The following is a 20,866-nucleotide window of genomic DNA, read 5'->3' as shown; positions in this document are numbered from 1 at the left end:
CCTGCTCTTTGATATCTGAAGATCTGAGTTCGGGGACAGGATTTTCTTTATGTTTTCCTCAAGCTAGTTTGTTTCATGAGACAGGCACTTTAATGGATATTGCTGCATTATTAGCATATTAGCTGCCAAAGTTATTAATCATTGTCTTATATACAGCAAATTGTCTTTAAATTTACATTTTTTTATTTTTTAAAAAAGGGAATTAAAAAACATGAATGAGAAACAAAGTGCCAACAAACAAAAAGTGAAGTACACTGCTCAAAAAATAAATGAATAAAAGGAATGCTTAAACAACACAATATAACTCCAAGTAAATCAAACTTCTGTGAAATCAAACTGTCCACTTAGGAAACAACACTGATGGACAATCAACTTCACCTGCTGTTGTGCACATTCAACTTTGTACAGAATGAAGTATTCAGTGAGGATATTTCATTCATTCAGATCTAGGATGTGTTATCTGAGTGTTCCCTTTATTTGTAAACCGCTGTTATATCCCTAAAATAAAGTTGCTTGACTTCGTTAGAATAAACCAAGCATTGGGACATTTGATGCAATAAGTATTCATAACGTTAAATGAACAAATAATATAGCAAGCGAGGGATCATTGCTGGTCTCTGAGCTTGCTTGGTTTTTTGGCAGACGTTTCATTACCCAAACTAGGTAACATAATCAGTGCTAGTGATAATGATGAATAGAATAGAATAGAATAGAATAGAATTTTTATTGGCCAAGTGTGATTGGACACACAAGGAATTTGTCTTGGTGCATATGCTCTCAGCGTACATAAAATAAAATATACATTTGTCAAGAATCATATGGTACAACACTTAATGATTGTCATAGGGGTCAAATAAGCAATGAAGAAGCAATATTAATAAAAATCTTAGGATATAAGCAACAAGTTACAGTCATACAGTCAACATGGGAGGAAATGGGTGAAAGGAATGATGAGAAAAACTAGTAGAATACTAGTAGAATAACTAGATGTTATCTAGTTAGGTAATGAAATGTCTGCAAGAAAACAAGCAAGCTCAGAGACCATCAAGGACACCTCATGTCAACCCTGAGCTGCAAATATTCTCTTTCATTAGTAACATAACAGGTATTACTAAAATAGTGTGATTGAGAAACGTGACTTGGTTTGGCAGTGAGAAAATTAAAATGGCATACTTTGCTTAATGGAAATACTACATGTATTAAGTATATATGTATAATGCATTAAGAATAGTCCTAAAAATGCGAGTTCCAGGTATATGTGTGAATGATGAGGCAGCAGCCATCTCGATCACCGGAACATAAAAACTTTAATAAAACAACTTAGCTTTCGTTAGCGTGCTGCTAACTTCGTCAGAGTATTAAAATGCCATGGGAGACAATCACATTTATAAAGCATTACTCAGTCTGCTCATAGCCCGCGTCACTGGGCCACACCCTTCCCTCCCCTCTGCAGCAAGCCTAATTGTAGGCTTAGTCATGCTGGTTAAAGTATTTAAATATCACGTAAAGTATATGGGAAATAATTCCTACTGGATGTGTTCATAACTGGGATTTTGGAATTTCAAAATTTAAAACTTCCAAAGAATAAATTGAAGGCAGCAAATCTATGGAAGGTTTCAGCATCTTTATGATTTTTCATTCAAACGCTTTCCTACAGTTCCCCACCATCTTTCTCAGGAACTGGTTCCACTGTCAAACTGTTCTTAATGGGAGAAACTTCTTCCAACTTCCTGGGCATCTTTTTATCGCTACACATCGTGTTATATATCAAACTAACACAAGCAGCTGTACTAGTTTGTTACAGCAAAAGAATAGAGTTTTCCACACTTTAATTTATTACAGCACATAGTAGAGTTTTAACATGTGTTGAACTGGTGGTAGTTCATGAAATTTAATGATAAAATTTGATAATCTAAAAGGTCCCAAAAAACTCTTTTATTAAATACAGAGAAGTAGCATTATACATGACACTGAATCCATATGTTGTACATATGGAAAATGCATCTGTGAATAGCAATTCATTCTGCATCTACTATGACTGTTATTTTAATATTTAATAATCATTTAAAAATTTAATCATATTTTTAATCATTTAAAAATATTTCACAATCTGGTGCTCTGCTGCCATCTTGTGGCAGTTGTGTGTTATATAGATATATCTACCTATCTCATGAATGTTAAAAACATTTCCCCCCTGAATCCCACATAATCTTTTCCAGAAGAAATCATAGATCCAAGAATGGGCTGAAAAGATATCTATGACACCATCACTGGACATTTCACTGGATTTCAGTTTCATTTAATGGTACAGTTTAGTTGCACCTTACAGTGTGCAACTAAAAAAAGAAAAAAGGGGCCACTTTGATGTAGTGGTCAACCTGTTGGCCTAGAAACCAGGAGACTGGGAGTTCTTGTTCTACTTTAGGCATAAAAAACTGGCTGGGTGACTTTGAGCCATCTCTCTTAGTCCAACTCACCTCATGGGGTGGTTGTTGTAGAGCAAGGTTGTCAAACTAGATCCCATTGTGGGTCATATCAGGATTTTGTGATCTGGGGTGGGTGTGATCTGGTCGTCATGGCCAACTAGGTGGGGTGGGCTGAGGCCAGAGTGGCACAGGCTGGTCCCTCACCATCTCCAGGATACATAACAACTGCCCCACAGGACAATTCTGGACCTATAGCAGGCTGGATTCAGCCCGCGTGCTGCATGTTTGAAACGTCTGTTGTAGAGAAAAAGGATGAGGAAGGAATATTGGTATGTTTACCAACATTTGTTCTACATGAAAAAAAAATAAGGCAAGACAAAAATCTAAAAATAAATTTTAAAGCAAATAGAATCAGAGATCTGGCATGGTTGGACACATGCAGGAGTGTAGGGTGTGGCAGGTGGGGTCATTTTCCCTTGATGGATCTGCAGTGGTATCTGGGAAAACCGTATCATTACTTTGAGTATCATTTTTTCTCTCCTTTCTCTGCCCCAACACACAGACATATACAGATGAAAGGCCATTTAATCCAACCATTCAAGATATGTATCCAAATAAAGTGACCCCCAATAGACAACTGTCCAGCTTCCCCCATGAAATTACATCCAGGGAAGGAGAGCATTTCTCAGTTACTGGTTTCATTGTCATACTGCTCTGATTGCCAGAAAACGTTTCCAACATTCAAAGATCCTTTCTTCCTCCACTCACGTACATACCACATTACATACTGACAGTCATCTGCTCCTCCCCCGAGGGGGGACGCCGTCCGGATAGTGGAAATGGCCCGGGAAAGGCACGCCCAACAGATTTCAGTCCAGGAACAGCACGATTGACAGATTTCCGCAAAAATTGGCAGTTTTTTGCTTCTGTGCATGCGTGGAAGCAAAAATACTGGTGAAAATAGCCAAAATCCCACTTGTGCTTGCGAGATTTTGTTGATTTTGCTTTTGCGCATGTGCAGAAGCCAAATCTCGTGTATGGCATGAGAGCACGTGTGTCCTGTACCGGCCGCCAAGGACCGTCCGGGTAGCCAGGTAAGTGGGAACCCACCACTGCATGCTGGTGTTGAAAAATTCTATTCTAAAAAGTGACAGTACAGTATATAGTTTTGGAGTATTATGGAAAATGACAATGTAATGGCAAAATTACATCTGAGGTTGCACCATTTCAGTATCATGTCAAAAAGATTCCAAACGCCAAATTAGCTTTCTGTGGAACTAGACCTTCACTGTGTTCAAAATTCCTATAATTGAAGAATGGGCATAAACAGATTTCTACCATCGGGTGCCCACTTTCAGAATGCCATCTCGTATTTCTGGTTTGGATGCTGTCTGGAACTCTGACATCTGGAGCAGACCAGTAGTGGGTTCTAAAACCCTTTATTACTGGTTCCTGTGTGAGCTTGAGCGTGGGACACTTCTGCGCATGCGTTCTGGGAAGGTGGGCAGAGCCTTCCACCGCCGGCGCTATCAGTTCTTACAACTGGGCTGAACCAGGAGCAACCCACCGCTGGAGCAGATGCATTGGCACAAATTGGAATAACCCATTTTAGTGTTATTGTGGAGGTCTAGCCAGTATTTCCCCATCCTAGCAACTATAAGATGTATGAATTCCAGCTCCCAGAATTCCCCAGCCAGCATCATGGCTTGAGAATACTGGGAAATGAAGTCCACACATCTGAAAGTTGCAGGGGTCGAGAAACACTAGTGTGGAATCTGGCTCTTCTTGCCAGATGTTTTCACCCTCACTATATGTCTTCTGTGCTTTAGCCCTTTATGTGGAAACTCCTACGAGAAGCCGCCTGCTAAGCCACCAAACAACCTTCTGCCAATTCGTCAAGATTAAGGGAGATGGGAAAACGTAACACTTGTGGAACTATGTTCAAAAAGTCAGCAGAGAGAAAATTGGCTATGGGAAAGATGTGTTTAAAAACAGCCTCAAAGTATGCAGAAAGGACATACAGTAGTACCTCTAGATACAAACTGCTCCACATGCAAGTATTCCAAGATACGAGCCACGAGGGGAGATAAATTTCTGTTCCAGACCCAAGCCCAAATTCGGGATACGAGCCGAGCGTCCACTAGGTGGCGCAAGAATCCTTGCTTTTGGTTATCTCGGAGGGGAAAAACAAAGTCTAAAGCCATTTGTTCCAGATACAAGTTGCTCAACATACAAGCTCCCTTCTGGAACGAATTATACTCGTATCTAGGGGTACTACTATATTTTTAAGCTGAAAGAAGATTCAAAGAGTACTTACAGGATGGCAGGAGGTCTGTGTTCCAGTTCTAGATGCAATATCTGAAACTAACCCTGAAACGTTGGACTCTTATGATACCCGTGTGCACCATGGCAGCCCAAAGCTCTTCTACCCAGAGAACCTCCCCATGCACATATCCACTGTGGGGAGGAAACCTCCCAGGGAGGGAGAGAGAGGACGAGAAACTGACTATATCTACTCCCACCAGACACAGGAAGTAGTTTTGGAGTGTTCAGAACAAGGCAAGCAGCCCAGGTCACAAACAGTCAGTAAGTCTGGGGCGACAATATAAAAAGCCGGTCCTCCTCCTTACGGATCCACTTCATCAGCTTGTTGACAGCGCCGACAGCTGCTGCTTTGGTACCCAGGGGGGTGAAGCACACGTAGAGTTCAAAGGCACTGGTTACCTGGAAAAAGTTTAGATTTCTATTACGATAGGCCAGTGATGGCGAAGCTATGGCACGGGTGTCACAGGTGGCACACGGAGCCATATCTGCATACAAATCCAATAAATACAAATACAAATACATGAGCCCTTGCCCTAGCTCAGCTCCAACGTGCATGTGTGTGCTGACCAGCTGAGATTTTTGGCTCGCACAGAGGCTCTGGGAGGGCGTTTTTGGCTTCCAGAGAGCCTCCAGGCAGATGGGGGAGGGCGTTTTTACCCTCTCCCAGCTCCAGAGAAGCCTTTGGAGCCTGGGGAGGGTGAAACATGAGCCTACAGGGCCCACCAGAAGTTGGAAAACAGGGCGTTTCCGGCCTCCAGAGGGCCTCCGGGAATGGGGGAAGTTATCTTCACTCTCCCCAGGCATTGAATTATGGGTGTGGGCACTCAAGCCTACATGATACCTCACACGCAGGTTCTTTCAGAACCTGAGGAAAAAAAGGTTTGCCATCACTGTGATAGGCAATGAGACCAGAGCATTTCCTCTCATGTTACTTGCTTATGTAGATTCTCAGTCATCCGGTCATGGTTGTCCCAAAGGTGCTTTTTCAAGAGGCAACTGGACTGGTCTGGTTTTTCTCTGAAGGTGTTAAAGAAGATGAAGAAGCTTCTTAGATAAGAAGGGAAACATCTTCAAAGAAAAAGTCCAGTTGCCTGTTGAAAGAGTGCCTTTGGGACTCTCACATTGCTGTTGACAAATAAAGTAAATTGCCTCTGTTGTTTTCATTGCATACAGATAATTGTTGTCATGTTTCATTGGGCCGTTTGCTCTAAGTCAGTGGTTCTCAACCTATCTAATGCTGTGACCCCTTAATACAGTTCCTCATGTTGTGGTGACCCTCAACCATAAGTCTAGTGCCAGTTCTCCCAACAGAGCTTAAAGCTGATTGGCAGGAAGGTCAGAGGCACCCCCCCACTGTAAACGCCTGATTGGTCGGATTGTAAAAATATGTTCCAAGGCGCCACAATAGAAGCTTTAGTTCCTAACACCATGGGAAATTTGTCTTTTCCCATGGTCTTAGACGATCCGTGTGAAATGGTCGTTTGACCCCCCAAATGGGTCCCAACTCCCAGGTTGAGAACCATTGGTCTAAGTGAAGAAGTGTGAAAGAAGTTTCAGTTGTACTAATACACTATTTCCCAGGTAATAAAGTTGTCTGGGACTAGGTCCTGCTTTTACTACGATTTTTCTAGAAGCTGCAGTAATGAAATAAATTCTTACCCAGGCCAGGAGATTTTCATTGGATCCAGTATAATAGATGCTATTGAGGGGACGAGTGGAATTGTGAGCTCGGCTATGCAAGTATTGATACAATTCCAAGAGCCTTTCCTTTTCTTCCTCAGTGATGTAGGGACCTTCAATCTCTGGGCTGGAAAAAAAACACACTTTCATTGAATAGTGCTTTTTATCATAAAGGTAAATTAAATAACTAGGGTTTGGATTACTTCAGCAGAGTTTACAGCTAGTGATTTTACTAAATAATGTTCCCTACTCCCAATTTTAGGGATGAGCTACCATTGAAACAGAAACTTTAAATATTAGAGCTGAAATTTTATCAATCAGATACTGTTGAGAATTGCGATCAGGGCCTTGTTTAGGTTTAGTAATTCTAGGGTCACATATGTTTACCAAAGTCTAAGGTAGAGAACCTGCCTAAAAGTTGTTTTAAAAGCCATTTTAGAAGTCATTTTTTTATTGTTTTATTTTTTTAAATGTCAGTACGATTATATTTATATGCTATAATGACAAATTTTTGACATTCTATTATTTATATACTGTACCTTAAGAGTACTTGTATTGGAAATAAGAAAAAGGAAAAAGGAGATAGTCTCTCAATATTACTTATAATTTAGGATATCGATGTTATTATCGAGCATGAAATGTTGTGAGCCGCCCCGAGTCCACGGAGAGGGGCGGCATACAAATCCAATAAATAAATAAGTAAGTACGGTAAGTAAGTAAGTAAGTAAGTAAGCAAGCAAGCAAGCAAGCAAGCAAGCAAGCAAGCAAGCAAGCAAGCAAGCAAGCAAGCAAGCAAGCAAGCAAGCAAGCAAGCAAGCAAGCAAGCAAGCAAGCAAGCAAGCAAGCAAATAAATAAATAAATAAAATTAAAATGATTTGACCTTTTCAATTCAAAGCCAAGGAAAAACATGGGAAGGGGAAAAAAATAACACATTGCAACTTGCATCAACGTGTTTGTTATATAATAAAGATTTTGAACTTGTGAGTGCTTTTCGTGTACCCAAGTTGTTGTTTTGATGTCGTAGAAGGAAATTAAATTCTCCCTGACCTTGCCTGGTTGTTTCTCTAGGTCTTATTTACTGTACTTCTTGTGTGGGCTTCAGTACAAAAAAGGTAAAGTATAGCCTGTGGCCCAACAAACCTGTAGACTTCTTTGCATAAACTGGGTATAGATGTTTGTATACAGGGGGTCCATAGGTGGAATTAGAGTGTACTCTTTTCTGTCTATAATACTATATAGTATTATATACTATAATTTTTGTTTCATCCCAGAAGAGACCGCTAGACCTGAAGGACAGATTTGACCATTATCTCCCGCATCAGTTCAGTGAAAGGATTCTACAAGCAATATTTTCAAATATTGCATCTACAGTACAGTACTTATCTATCTCCTCACAATTAATTTATAGGCGTAATTTGGACTGGAGGATATAAAACGTCTCCCGAAAGTGTGATTAGACTATTCAACTAGACAACAAACTTTATGGCAAAACTAGATTCTTGGGTGCTGCTTTTCATTAGGATTATGCAACCTCGTTGTCTTTCTCATTTGTAGCACTATCTGACTACCCACATTAACTTTTCATTGCTATTCACTAAAGTAGCTATATAGTGACATAAGCATCCATGAATTGATGGCCATAAGGTTTTGAAACCTGGCTAGCGTAAAACACCAACAAATTATTAGCGGGATTGTTCAAATACCTATAACTCAAAAGATGGAGTTGATTTTTATTTCTTGTTAGATTAGATTAGATTTATTGGATTTATATGCCGCCCCTCTCCGCAGACTCGGGGGGGGGGGGCTCACAACAATGGTAAAAAACATTACATAGTAACAAATCTAAAATTTAGCAATCTAAATTACAGTTTTAGGTTAAAAATCCAAAAGAAATCCCAATATATAAAAAACAAGCACACAATCGAATCATACACAGAAACTACATGGGCAAGGGGGAGGTGTTTCAATCCCCCCATGCCTGACGGCAGAGGTGGGTTTTAAGGAGTTTCCAAAAGGCAAGGAGGGTAGGGGCAATCCTAATCTCTGGGGGGAGCTGGTTCCAGAGGGTCGGAGCCACCACAGAGAAGGCTCTTCCCCTGGGTCCCGCCAGAACACATTGTTTAGTCGATGGGACCCGGAGAAGGCCAACTCTGTGGGACCTAACCGGTCGCTGGGATTCGTGCGGCAGAAGGCGGTCCCGGAGATATTCTGGTCCGGTGCCATATAGGGCTTTATAACCAACACTTTGAATTGTGACCAGAAACTGATTGGCAACCAGTGCAGACTGCGGAGTGTTGGAGTAACATGGGCATACTTAGAGAAGCCCATGATTGCTCTCACAGCTGCATTCTGCACGATCTGAAGTTTCCGAACATTCTTCAAAGGTAGCCCCATGTAGAGAGCATTAGGTAGTCGAGCCTCGAGGTGATGAGGTCATGAGTGACAGTGAGCAGTGACTCCCGATCCAGATAGGGCTGCAACTGGTGCACCAGGCGAACCTGGGCAAAAGCCCCCCTCGCCACAGCTGAAAGATGTTTCTCTAATGTGAGCTGTGGATCAAGGAGGATGCCCAAGTTGCGGACCCTTTCTGAGGGGGTTAGTGATCCCCCCCCCCCAGGGTAATGGACGGACAGATGGAGTTGTCCTTGGGAGGCAAAACCCACAGCCACTCCATCTTATCAGGGTTGAGTTTGAGTCTGTTGACATCCATCCAGGCCCCAACAGCCTCCAGGCACCGGCACATCACTTCCACTGCTTCATTGACTGTTGTGTATGTCAATTTGTAATTTAATCTGTTTTATTAATTCAGTAGGCGCATGATGACCCAAGGCTAAATATGGATTCCATCCTCCTGAAATAGACTATATCCAACACAGACTAAACTGAACCCATCAAACCAGATTAAATCAATCTCATCTATCCTTGCAAAATGCTAGCGAGAAGCTGAAAGATGGGCTGTTGTTGCCCAGAACGGCCTCTCACCTGGTAAAAAGTCCCGAACTCTTAGATTTGTAGATGAAATGTCGAAGGTCTGGGATTCCCACCTGGGAGACGCTGTAGAAAGGCGTGCGCACTGCCTCCAAGAGAGCGTAATGAACCCCACGCTTCTTTAGCCGTTCTTGGAATTTTTGCTTGCAGTGGGAGACCGTAAAGAAGTCCTCACGATCCGTAGAAATCAGGACAAGGCACAGGTCAACGTTTGGTTCCAAGTAAGAAATGTGAGCGTGGAAGAAACCATTGGGGTTGAACTTGGGAAGGCATATTGGGGTCCAGCCTTCTCCTTCTCTAAATGAGGAGGATGAGCTAATGAGATTGAAGAGTAAATGGAGATCAATCGGGTGGAGGAATTGGTCCCTTTTCCTTACAAGCGATACCAATTGGTTTTTTGACAATAAGATGGCAAACACCAGGCTTTTTGCTTTGGCTTGTTGAAGGCAAGCACTCACCATATCCCTGACTCCAGCGGCCATAGGCAGGCAACGGGCTGCCCCCATGAGAAAACTGGGGTCTCTAGTCATCAGGTCTACCAAGTTGTCAGTTATACGCTCGGAGCCTGCTAACAGTCTCCTTAGATCGTAGTTCTGCTTCTGTTGGAATATCCGCTTAAGCTGAGTCAAGGTCAAGAGGCTGACTATCTGGTAATAGATATAAAGGAGTTCTTGAGCAATTTCTTGCTCTGACTGCCGAGTCTGAGCCACTGCAACAAGCACCAGGGGACTCTTGCGCACAAAGACCACCTTGTATCCATCTGCCAAAGAGTCAAAATGGAGAGGGAGAGAATGAGAGAAAGCGCATCAATATCTTGAGCTACAGCGGTAACCCTAAGGCCCTTTTGGAAAATAGCTTTTACTTCAGTTACTCTTGGGAATTGCCGTTTTCTGATAATCATTGGCCTTTGCATGCAAGGGATCGTTTATTATTTATTTATTTATTTATTTATTAGATTTGTGTGCCGCCCTTCTCCGTAGATTCGGGGTGGCTCACAACAGAATAAAACAGTTCATAACAAATCTAATAATTTACAATTTAAAATATTTTTAAAATCCCATTATTAAGCAGACATACTTACAAACATACCATACATAAATTGTATAGGCCCGGGGGAGATATCTCAGTTCCCCCATGCCTGACGGCAAAGGTGGGTTTTGAGGAGTTTACGAAAGGCAAGGAGGGTGGGGGCAGTTCTAATCTGGGGAGAGTTGGTTCCAGAGAGTCGGGGCCGCCACAGAGAAGGCTCTTCCCCTGGGGCCCGCCAACCGACATTGTTTAGTCGATGGGACCCGGAGAAGGCCGACTCTGTGGGACCTAACTGGTCGCTGGGATTCGTGCAGGAGAAGGCGGTCTGGGAGATATTCTGGTCCGATGCCATGAAGGGCTTTATAGGCCATAACCAACACTTTGATCTCTACCTGCAATCTAAAATGGCAAAAAACTATAGGTTTAGCAGTTCTGTGAGAAGAAATGAGAATTAATTAAAATGATTCTTAGGTTTTGAAAGTTGTTACTTAAGAAGTTTTGGTTAATTCTCTTCCGCCTGTTGGTTGGACACTAGCATCCATCTTAGCAACCTACTCATGTTCTTCTGTCTGAATACGGATTTTGGTAAGTTTTATTATAAATTGACTTTGGATCTGCTCTTTACAGAAACATTCTGTAAACATTTGTGAGCCGCCCCGAGTCTTCGGAGAGGGGCGGCATACAAATCTAATAAATTATTATTATTATTATTATTATTATTATTATTATTATTATTATATTTTGTTAATCTAGGTCTTACCTGATACTAAACTGAAGATGAAATAGTGTATTATCAAATTATTAAACTTGTAAAGTTCAATCAAATTCTGTTGTAGCCCGCCTGCAACCCCATGCAGCTGATACCATTCGAGAGGAGACTGACTTGGTGATGCGCCAGCGGCCTGGTCAGCTGGCAGTCGAGTCAGACAGTGAGGAGGAGGAGGAGGAGGAGGAGGAGGCCTCGGTGCCAGAGGCAGAGGTTCAGCCTGGGCCTTCAGAACCTCCAGTACCTCATATCCGTCATAAGGAAGAGGCTTCTCCTGTTTTTAATGCATGAGCATTTCAAATATGTTTACCTATGTACTTTTATATCTCTTCTTCTATTCTTTTCTTTACTTATATTATTACCTATCTTTCTCTTCAATGTGTATTATGTATTGGACATAAATAAATAAATAAATAAATAAAAATAAAGAGCAGGAGAGGAGGTCTCCTCAGGAGTAAGACTTGGGGCTAATTGTCCACTCCCAGGCCTAGTCTATTAAAAAGAAAGCCAGGTCAGTCAGTCAGTCAGTCAGTCAGTCAGTCAGTCAGTCAGTCAGTCAGTCAGTCAGTCAGTCAGTCAGTCTGTCTGTCTGTCTGTCTGTCTGTCTGTCTGTCTGTCTGTCTATCTATCTATCTATCTATCTATCTATCTATCTATCTATCTATCTATCTATTTATTTGTCCAATACACAATGAGGGTTTTCGTGGGTATATATCTACATACACATAGTAAAATACATGATGAAGGTTATAGAGGAGATACTCATAGTAAAATATATCTAAGAAAGAATAGAAGAAGAGATATAGGAATAGAAGAAAGATATAGGAGATATAGGAGAGCAGTATGACAGGGGACGGAAGGCACTCTAGTGCACTTGTACTCACCCCTTACTGACCTCTTAGGAATCTTGATAGGTCAACTGTAGATAATCTAAGGGTAAAGTGTTGGGGGTTTGGGGATGACACTATGGAGTCCGGTAATGAGTTCCACGCTTCGACAACTCGGTTACTGAAGTCGTATTTTTTACAATCAAGTTTGGAGCGGTTAATATTAAGTTTAAATCTGTTGTGTGCTCTTGTGTTGTTGTGGTTGAAGCTGAAGTAGTGGCCGACAGGCAGGACGTTGCAGCATATGATCTTGTGGGCAATACTTAGATCTTGTTTAAGGCGTCTTAGTTCTAAGCTTTCTAGGCCCAGGATTGAAAGTCTAGTGCAGTTGAATCAACGTTTGAAAATTGTGCGTGTGTCGTGTGGACTCGTGTCTGGAAAATCTCTGCTCTATTTATTTGCTTTGGTTTGTCGGTTTCTTTAATGAAGATAATTCCTGGGCATTTTGCCAAACTTTGTGAGCGACCAAAGACTAATTGCTATTCTGTGATTTAAGACTTTGCGAACTTATGACAACTGTTAATGACGACTAATTAAAACAGTTGGGCTTTTGCAAGAAAATACTGCCTCTAAGTTTGTTTGTGTGTGTGTGTGTGTGTGACCTCTACTAAGACAGTTATTAGTAGTTGGTTATTGATTAAAATAAGTTCAAAGTGTGGTTTGCTAAGTTCTTACCTGGGGCAGGACAAATCCCCTCAGCCCATTTAAAATTATTTCTTTGTTAATTTTAATGTATCTATTGTCTTACTGTTTTAATCATTTATAATATTGTTTTATTTGGTTGTAAGCCTCCAAGAGTCATGTGACGGCGTGATGGGCAGTGAGTATATTTAATCAATAGATAGCTTACAGAAGCATTTTGGATTGCTTTGTGCAAAAGTCATCCTGATATCTCTTGCAGAAGACTCTACACTCCCATTTCTTCTGTCTTTCTCTCCTATCATATTCTACTTTCCCATAGGCCTACTGTGTTGAGAAGAAGGGTGTGAATGAGTACCTGCATGAATTGATCGGATGGCATTCTTTCCTGCTTCTACGAAGGAGACCAAAGCCATCATTACTCCCATGGTAGTAGACAAAACCTCTTCACACCCATATCGTGAGTATATGGGCTTGCCTGCTTCGCTTAGAATAAAAATATGCTTCTGATGCATGCGCCAAGCCTCCATGGTTATATCTTCTTCTTCTTTCCCTGATAAGACTGAATCTCGACGTGAACTTTGTGGTGAGAGTTCCAAATTGTCCTCACTGTTCTGCCTTATTTCTTCTTCCAGGTTCAGCGCTATACCAGTAAGTTGTGTGCTGAGTTCACTGAAATCCTTGCTGATCTCTTCCATCTTGAGCTCATCACCTTAGAAACATAGAAACATAGAAGTCTGACAGCAGAAAAAGACCTCATGGTCCATCTAGTCTGCCCTTATACTATTTTCTGTATTTTATCTTAGGATGGATATATGTTTATCCCAGGCATGTTTAAATTCAGTTACTGTGGATTTATCTACCACGTCTGCTGGAAGTTTGTTCCAAGGATCTACTACTCTTTCAGTAAAATAATATTTTCTCATGTTGCTTTTGATCTTTCCCCCAACTACCTTCAGATTGTGTCCCCTTGTTCTTCTGTTCATTTTCATATTAAAAACACTTCCCTCCTGGACCTTATTTAACCCTTTAACATATTTAAATGTTTCGATCATGTCCCCCCTTTTCCTTCTGTCCTCCAGACTATACAGATTGAGTTCATTAAGTTTTTCCTGATACGTTTTATGCTTAAGACCTTCCACCATTCTTGTAGCCTGTCTTTGGACCCGTTCAATTTTGTCAATATCTTTTTGTAGGTGAGGTCTCCAGAACTGAACACAGTATTCCAAATGTGGTCTCACCAGCACTCTATATAGCAGGATCATAATCTCCCTCTTCCTGCTTGTTATACCTCTAGCAATGCAGCCAAGCATCCTACTTGCTTTCCCTACCGCCTGACTGTTCACCCATTTTGAGACTGTCAGAAATCACTACCCCTAAATCTTTTTCTTCTGAAGTTTTTGCTAACACAGAACTGCCAATACAATACTCAGATTGAGGATTCCTTTTCCCCAAGTGCATTATTTTACATTTGGAAACATTAAACTGCAGTTTCCATTGCTTTGACCATTTATCTAGTACCTTGAGACTCTTCCCTCTCGCCTGGACTCTTGGTTGCTGTTTCCACATTGTCTGTACCGGTTAGGTCCTCATATGACCTAGTGTGTACAAACATGGCTCCCTCTTGGCCTGCCCCTGATAAACAACACCAGAATAAGTGGTCAGTTTTTCACAACAGAATGGGTATCAGTTTAAGCTGTGACAAAGGCATCACAATAGAATGACTTGCAAACCTCATCAATGCATTGCCCTACATAAGGTGGTAAATAAATCATGATTTTTCTTTAAGTTAAATGCTAAAATTTCTGTTTCTTTGCTTTGTGTTAACTGAGAAACAATGGGTTACATTTAAATATTAAAGGTTAGAAGATTACATTTATTTTAATGAATATTCCATACCACTTTTAAACCATAATGGATACTCCTTCTTTGAAAACAATGTAAAACAGGCAGATCTTTTAATGTTCATATTTGAATGTGATAATTCTAATATCTGGGTTCAAAAGTTTTTAATTCTCATCCAGGAACTTGAAATTCATTGTCCGTCTTTTTTCTTTATTCCCATATTTTCCCATATTGTTTAGATACATTTAATATATTAGTCAAAGAAGGCTGGATGCAATAAGTACTTTTAAAGCAGAATAAAAACTGAGATTTAAATTCCCTATAATAATCTGAAATCAAGTGAAGAATCTCAGAGTATAGAATCCTTGATTCACAGGAATATTAATTAATTAGACTTGGGGCAGCTCACAGGATACAATACAAAACAGTGCATGCAAAATAAATCTAATTAGTTAAAAAACTGCAAAGCCAAAAACCCAGACTGTATAGAAATTCTTCCCTCTCACCAAAAAGATAATTAAAAATATCCTAGAAAAGAGAAGAAGATCTTACTATCATTTTAAACAGAACTGATTATAATACATATCCATATTTTCCCTGAACGTATATACTGTATATCCCAGGATCTGATCCCATGCTGAAGGGATCAGATCCTGTGGCCTAGAGGTTAATCCTTAGAAGGCAGAAGCTGCGGGATCAAATCCCAATAAGGATATGGCTAGCTGATGAGGCCAGAACAAGGCCGAAATACTGCTATCCTAGTCTTCCTTAATTTAAAAAAAATTCAGCAAAAACATGTGAGATAGATAGATAGATAGATAGATAGATAGATAGATAGATAGATAGATAGAAAGAAAGAAAGAAAGGAAGGAAGGAAGGATTAACAGGAGAAAAAAGATTAAGAAAAGTGTTGTTAAATGGAGTTGATGAGATCTCAGAAAGGATTTTTTTTTTAAAAAAAAGAATGCATGAAGTAGTAAATTGGTATGTTAGAAACAACAACAATGTGCGACCATAGAAAGGTAAGCTGAAGTATAGTGCATGGCTTTAGTATCAACTAGATTTACTTACATTACCTTTTCTTAATCTCATTCCTTAATTTCTTTGGCTCATTATTTCTTACCCCATTTCTAAGTTTGGCACAGGTCTATTTATCCCCTACCCCAGAGGTGGGTTCCAACTGGTTTTAACCGACTCTGCAGAACTGGTAGTAAATGACATCACGGAGCCAATTCTGTGGGTGGCGGTCCATGGTCGCCACAATCTCTTTTTTGGGGGGTTTTTAATTTTTTTTAAAAAAATGTTTTCCTATTTTTTGCTTCTGCACATGTGCGGAAGCCAGGTTTTTGGCACTTTCCAGGTGCCATCTTTTTCCCTCCCCAATCTGTTGCTGGTCTTTGCTTCTGCGCATCCACAGAAGCTGAGTTTTTGGCACTGCGCATGGGCGCTCAGGTGCATGCAATGCGCAAGCAGCCATGCAGCGTGGGAAGAAGCAAACCGGCGGCGAGGTAAGTTACAACCACCACTGTCCTATCCTCCCCCAAGTAATAATGTATATGTGTGCTGTGTGTAATAATAACATTGTTCGACACAAAATATATGTCTACTGTGACTCACCTGGTTCTGTTCCCTGGGTCAATCCTGGTGTTGGACTCTCTGACCTGTCAGATTGCTGTCCACCAGTTGGTGCCAAGGACCCATTCGGCACATCCTTCTTCTTATAAACATCCGCAGCCATTATTAGAAACTGGTGGAGATCTGCAAGTAAATAAACCAAATCTACTAACCTTTATTGTCCTGATTTATTTATTTACCGGTACTTAAAGCACTTCTGTGTCTGCCTATCTCATTTAATTCTGAGCAGTTCATAACAGTCCCTAAAATTTAGAACTTTCCAGCTTGAATTAATAATCAAGTATATTTGAGTTTCAAAGAGCCTCGGTGGTGCAGTAGTTAGAGTGCAGTACAGTACTGCAAACTACTTCTGCTGATCATTTTGGCAGATCGAATCTCAGTAGGCTCAAGGTTGACTCAGCCTTCCATCCTTCCAAGGTCAGTAAAATGAGGACCCAGATTGTTGGGGACAAAATAGGCTGACTCTCTGTAAACTGCTTAGAGAGGGCTGTAAAGCACTATGAAGTGGTATATAAATCTAAATGCTATACTAATTATATAAGAGCACTGCCAGGGCAGAAACACTTAAGTTTAGTTTAGTTTTATTGGATTTGTATGCCGCCCCTCTCCGGAGACTCGGGGCGGCTATAGTATAATTAACCTTTTCAGCATAAGGGATATAAAACAGATAAATGAAACAGTTTGGTTTTTATCCATATTAGCTCTAGCCAGAACGACCTATGGAAGAGAGTTACAGTATAATAATAAAACTATTTGTGGGCCACAGATAACATCTCTCATATGTAGCACATGACTAAGTTGGCAAATTGCAAGCATCTTTTTCCTAATATTGTACTTTATTTAACTGATAAGAAGAGCTTTCCCCCCTCCCAAATGAGGTAAAGATAATTACAGTCATTATTGTTGAAAAGCTTGAATATTTTTGAAGATTAACATTTGCTTAGAACTATTTTCAGGAAAAAATTAATCCTTTTTATAATACCACAATGCGATTTTTCTTCCTTTTCACTATTTTTCTGTCTAGCTACTTCTTTTCCTGACCTCATCAGTTTTGTTCCTACAATTTTGTCTTTCCTTCACACCTTCTCCATACTGTTTGTTTTTTCTTTGTTGTTATGTCTGGGAAAGAAAGAAATATCTATATACCTGTAGTTGATTTGCGTCACAATGACTATACATCCTTTATTATAAATAGGATAATCCTTTCAGTTCTTTTACTAAGTGTGGTTTCTATATTTTATTTTTTAGGATTTTTTATTTTAATGACGACTTTGTCATCATTTTCATAATGATTTTTTTAAAAAAATAATGTTTTTATTGCTATTGATTATTGTATGCCATTCAGACTCACTTTTTGTGAGATGGCATGCATTTATTTATTTATATTTATTATTTATTATTTGGATTTGTATGCCGCCCCTCTCCGAAAACTCGGGGCGGCTCACAACAAGTGAAAAGACAATCCAATACATAATCCAATTAATTAAAATATTATAAATTTAAGAAAAACCCCTATACTAACATACACACACACAAGCATACCATATATAAATTCAATTTAAATGTGAGAAGTAAATAAATCTTAAAGGTTTATGAATTTATTTCAGATTTGCTCCCTTTCTAGGTTTTTCCTTTATTTTTTCCCAAGAAAACACAGTAATATATGCAGATAGGGAAATCAATCTGATAATTAATCTCATTTGGTAAATGACATACCAATTTACTAGATTTTTTTCTAATTAGTAGTTATTAATATAACTAATTTTAATACCACATTTTTTGTACAACATATGCAAAGAGACAAACATAGAAACAAAAAATATATATGTAAAAACATATACAAGGATATCAGTTGAACATATTTATCGGGTGGAGGGCTCTGGGATTGATTTCAATTTTAGCTGGTGATCCTAAATTGGTAGGGAGCTGGGCACTGCACAAATTTGTATCTTTGTTTATAATTAATTTCCCTTTATTTCAGAGGAGCCATTTTAATTCCAGGGTTGTCTTTTTCCTGGGTATCATTATAGTTCCTGTTCATCTCTAGCCCTCTCTGTAATTCAATAAATTGTGATTAGCAAAATTCCTTTTTCATTTTCTCAAGGCCAACTGGTTCCTTATCTAGAAATTACTGTTTATTGTTACAGGAGCTAGTCAGATATCCTTCATTCCTACCCTCATAGTTTGGATTTTTGCTTCCTCTTGACTTGTAGTGTGTATTTGCTTTTGAGGGTTCATAGTTAACCCATTTATATTCTTGATGCCAGGGCATCTTTATAGAACTGGCATATCAGGTAAATAGCTCCTACACAGTTCTTTGTAGGGAGTTAGTTCCATGGACTATTGTATGAAGAAATTCATTTATAAGAAAATCTGGAGCTCTATGTAAACTGGTGTTGAACTTCTTCTGAAGTGTCATTTGAGTTTACAAGTGAGAAAAAATTAAGGCAACTACAGTATATCAGGAATGCAAAACACTTGGGCAAGCACTAAATAGTAACAAGACGATGTAGACCCGTGGTTCTCAACCTTTCTAATGCCGCAACCCTTTAATAAAGTTCCTCATGTTGTGGTGACCCCCAACCATAAGTCTAGCGCCAATTCTCCCAACAGAACTTTAAGCTGACTGGCAGGAAGGTCAGAGGGACACCCCCACTGTAACGCCTGATTGGTCGGATTGTAAAAATATGTTCCAAGGGGCCAGAATAGAAGCTTTAGTTCCTAACACCATGGGAAATTAGTATTTTCCCATTATCTTAGGCCACCCCTGTGAAATGGTCGTTCGACCCCCAAACGGTTCCTGACTCCCAGGTTGAGAATCACTGATGTAAACAATTCTAACTTTGCTTCCATGCAGTACTTGTTTGGATTTTAGCAACCCAGATATAGTAGCTTAACCTCCCCCCCCCAAAGACATAATTTTTCCTCCAAAGTTGAATTGGAGTCCCCAATTAGACTCTGCTACCAGCAATGGCGAATCAAGCCATTTTGGGTTCTGTGCATAAAAGCATTCCATTACTTTCTGTTAAATACAACAGGCATCCATGTATCCCTAAGATTATGAACTTCTTTCACCCTCAGTTTGCACTTTACACCAAAGTTGCTTACAGAGTTAAACTCGGAAGAAGGGGGGTGCCAATTAAATTATTCTATAAATATTTCAAAATAACATTACTAATGGTATTTATCTGGAAATGAAAAGGATGCTGAAAACCAGTCAGTTGCTTGGTAATTTAGATTATTTGAAGATAGACAATTTATTTATTTACTTATTGGATTGCAGATTTCTCTTACATGAATTATGAAATATTTGCTTTTTTTGTACCGTGAGTTCAAATTAATACAGGGTTTGGGCATATCTATTGATGCCAACTCTCTTGACTTTCCACGTTTTATCAAAGCTATATCATTCTTGGAGAAAAATCTATTGTAGCACATCAATAACAACTCAAATCTGCTTAATTTTCAGACTCTGGTAAATGGCTCAGATCTCATCAGAGACAGATTTGCATGAAAATCAGTTAAGTTGCATTTCATTGTCATCTTCCACAACAGCTAAGTTTCAGTTGCTAGGACAGTGCTCTGAGAATATTTGCAAAACTGAAGACGACTATCAACAGGCCTAAACTCTGTATATTTCATCCTGTTTACACTTTCAGTTCAGGAATATAAAGGGTGCTTACAGTTTTGACAGGAACAAGCTGTCGGCAGAGAAAACGTCAGTGAAAGTCTGCTTCTCCGGTTGTGGATGAAATCTGAGCAGAAGGGGAAGGACGTAAAAGCTCTCAGGGAAGTGGAGGAGGAGCTCAGTCAGCAGAGATCGCCTTCGGAAATTTTGCCATTGGAGTCCAGAGCATGCATGCCTTTCAGCCTCGCTAGCTGATTCTATCTTCTCCAGCGACAGCCAGGAAAGTACTCTGCCCTACCTACTTCTCCTTTTTCAAAGGTCACTTTCCCAATGCCACACATCCCAGTGCATCTTGGGGGTTGTAGTCCACAATTCTGGCGGACCAAAGTAAGTTTCGCTTCTAAGGAAGAAGTAAGAACGATCCACATCTGCCCAACATTTGAAACGTAGGTTTAAACTATTAAGAACTTATTGATCTCTTCGGTAATGTGGAAAATATAATAAAAAATTGAGGTAGTATTAAACGTGCGATAAATGCATAATTTTTTATCTTAAAGGAACATTGAGAGGTCAAGTTCTTTATCCTTATATTATAGACAAAGGGAAGTTAAAAATCTAATACCACTTTTTATTTGATCTTTTGAGCACAACGTGCATATTTTCTTAAAATATTTTTTTTCTGGGATTGCTTCTAAAGAAGGAATTCTTTGGATACTAAAGAGGAATTGTTACAAATCCTCGCACAAGTTAAAAGAAATATAAGTGTGATCTGTGTCAGTTTAAAAGGGAACATAAGACAAAGCATCGCCCTTTATTACAATTAAGCAGCTGAATTTAAAATGCCCAAACTCTAGTCTTGTTTTGCTTTATAGTCTACCACTTGGTTTGCTATATGGCAAAGGATATTTCATTATTTCAGTATTTTTAAAAAATCCTAGGATAAGCCAAGCCTCTTCTGGATTTTCTCATACTAAGTTGGTGTCCCTTCCCTGATATACTAGATATTATAGAATAGAA

At 39.7% G+C, this 20,866-nt stretch overlaps 1 protein-coding gene across 1 annotated transcript; it reads right to left on the bottom strand.

Moving 5' to 3' along the window:
* Window positions 1–2,906: 2,906 nt before the first annotated feature.
* MON1A (MON1 homolog A, secretory trafficking associated) lies at window positions 2,907–20,021 on the bottom strand. The gene is made up of 7 exons (XM_070738859.1): window positions 19,905–20,021; window positions 16,204–16,344; window positions 14,263–14,376; window positions 13,100–13,453; window positions 9,415–10,180; window positions 6,411–6,558; window positions 2,907–5,150 (listed from the first exon to the last, which is right to left on the bottom strand). Exons 2-7 carry the CDS (start codon window positions 16,322–16,324, stop codon window positions 5,010–5,012), a joined length of 1,644 nt encoding a protein of 547 aa, XP_070594960.1. The 5' UTR covers window positions 16,325–16,344; window positions 19,905–20,021; the 3' UTR covers window positions 2,907–5,009.
* Between the last annotated feature and the right edge of the window lie 845 nt (window positions 20,022–20,866).

The sequence above is a fragment of the Erythrolamprus reginae genome, chromosome 2 (genome assembly GCF_031021105.1).
Source record: "Erythrolamprus reginae isolate rEryReg1 chromosome 2, rEryReg1.hap1, whole genome shotgun sequence".
Taxonomy (NCBI): domain Eukaryota; kingdom Metazoa; phylum Chordata; class Lepidosauria; order Squamata; family Dipsadidae; genus Erythrolamprus; species Erythrolamprus reginae.
This window is presented reverse-complemented; position numbering and strand designations above follow the sequence as displayed.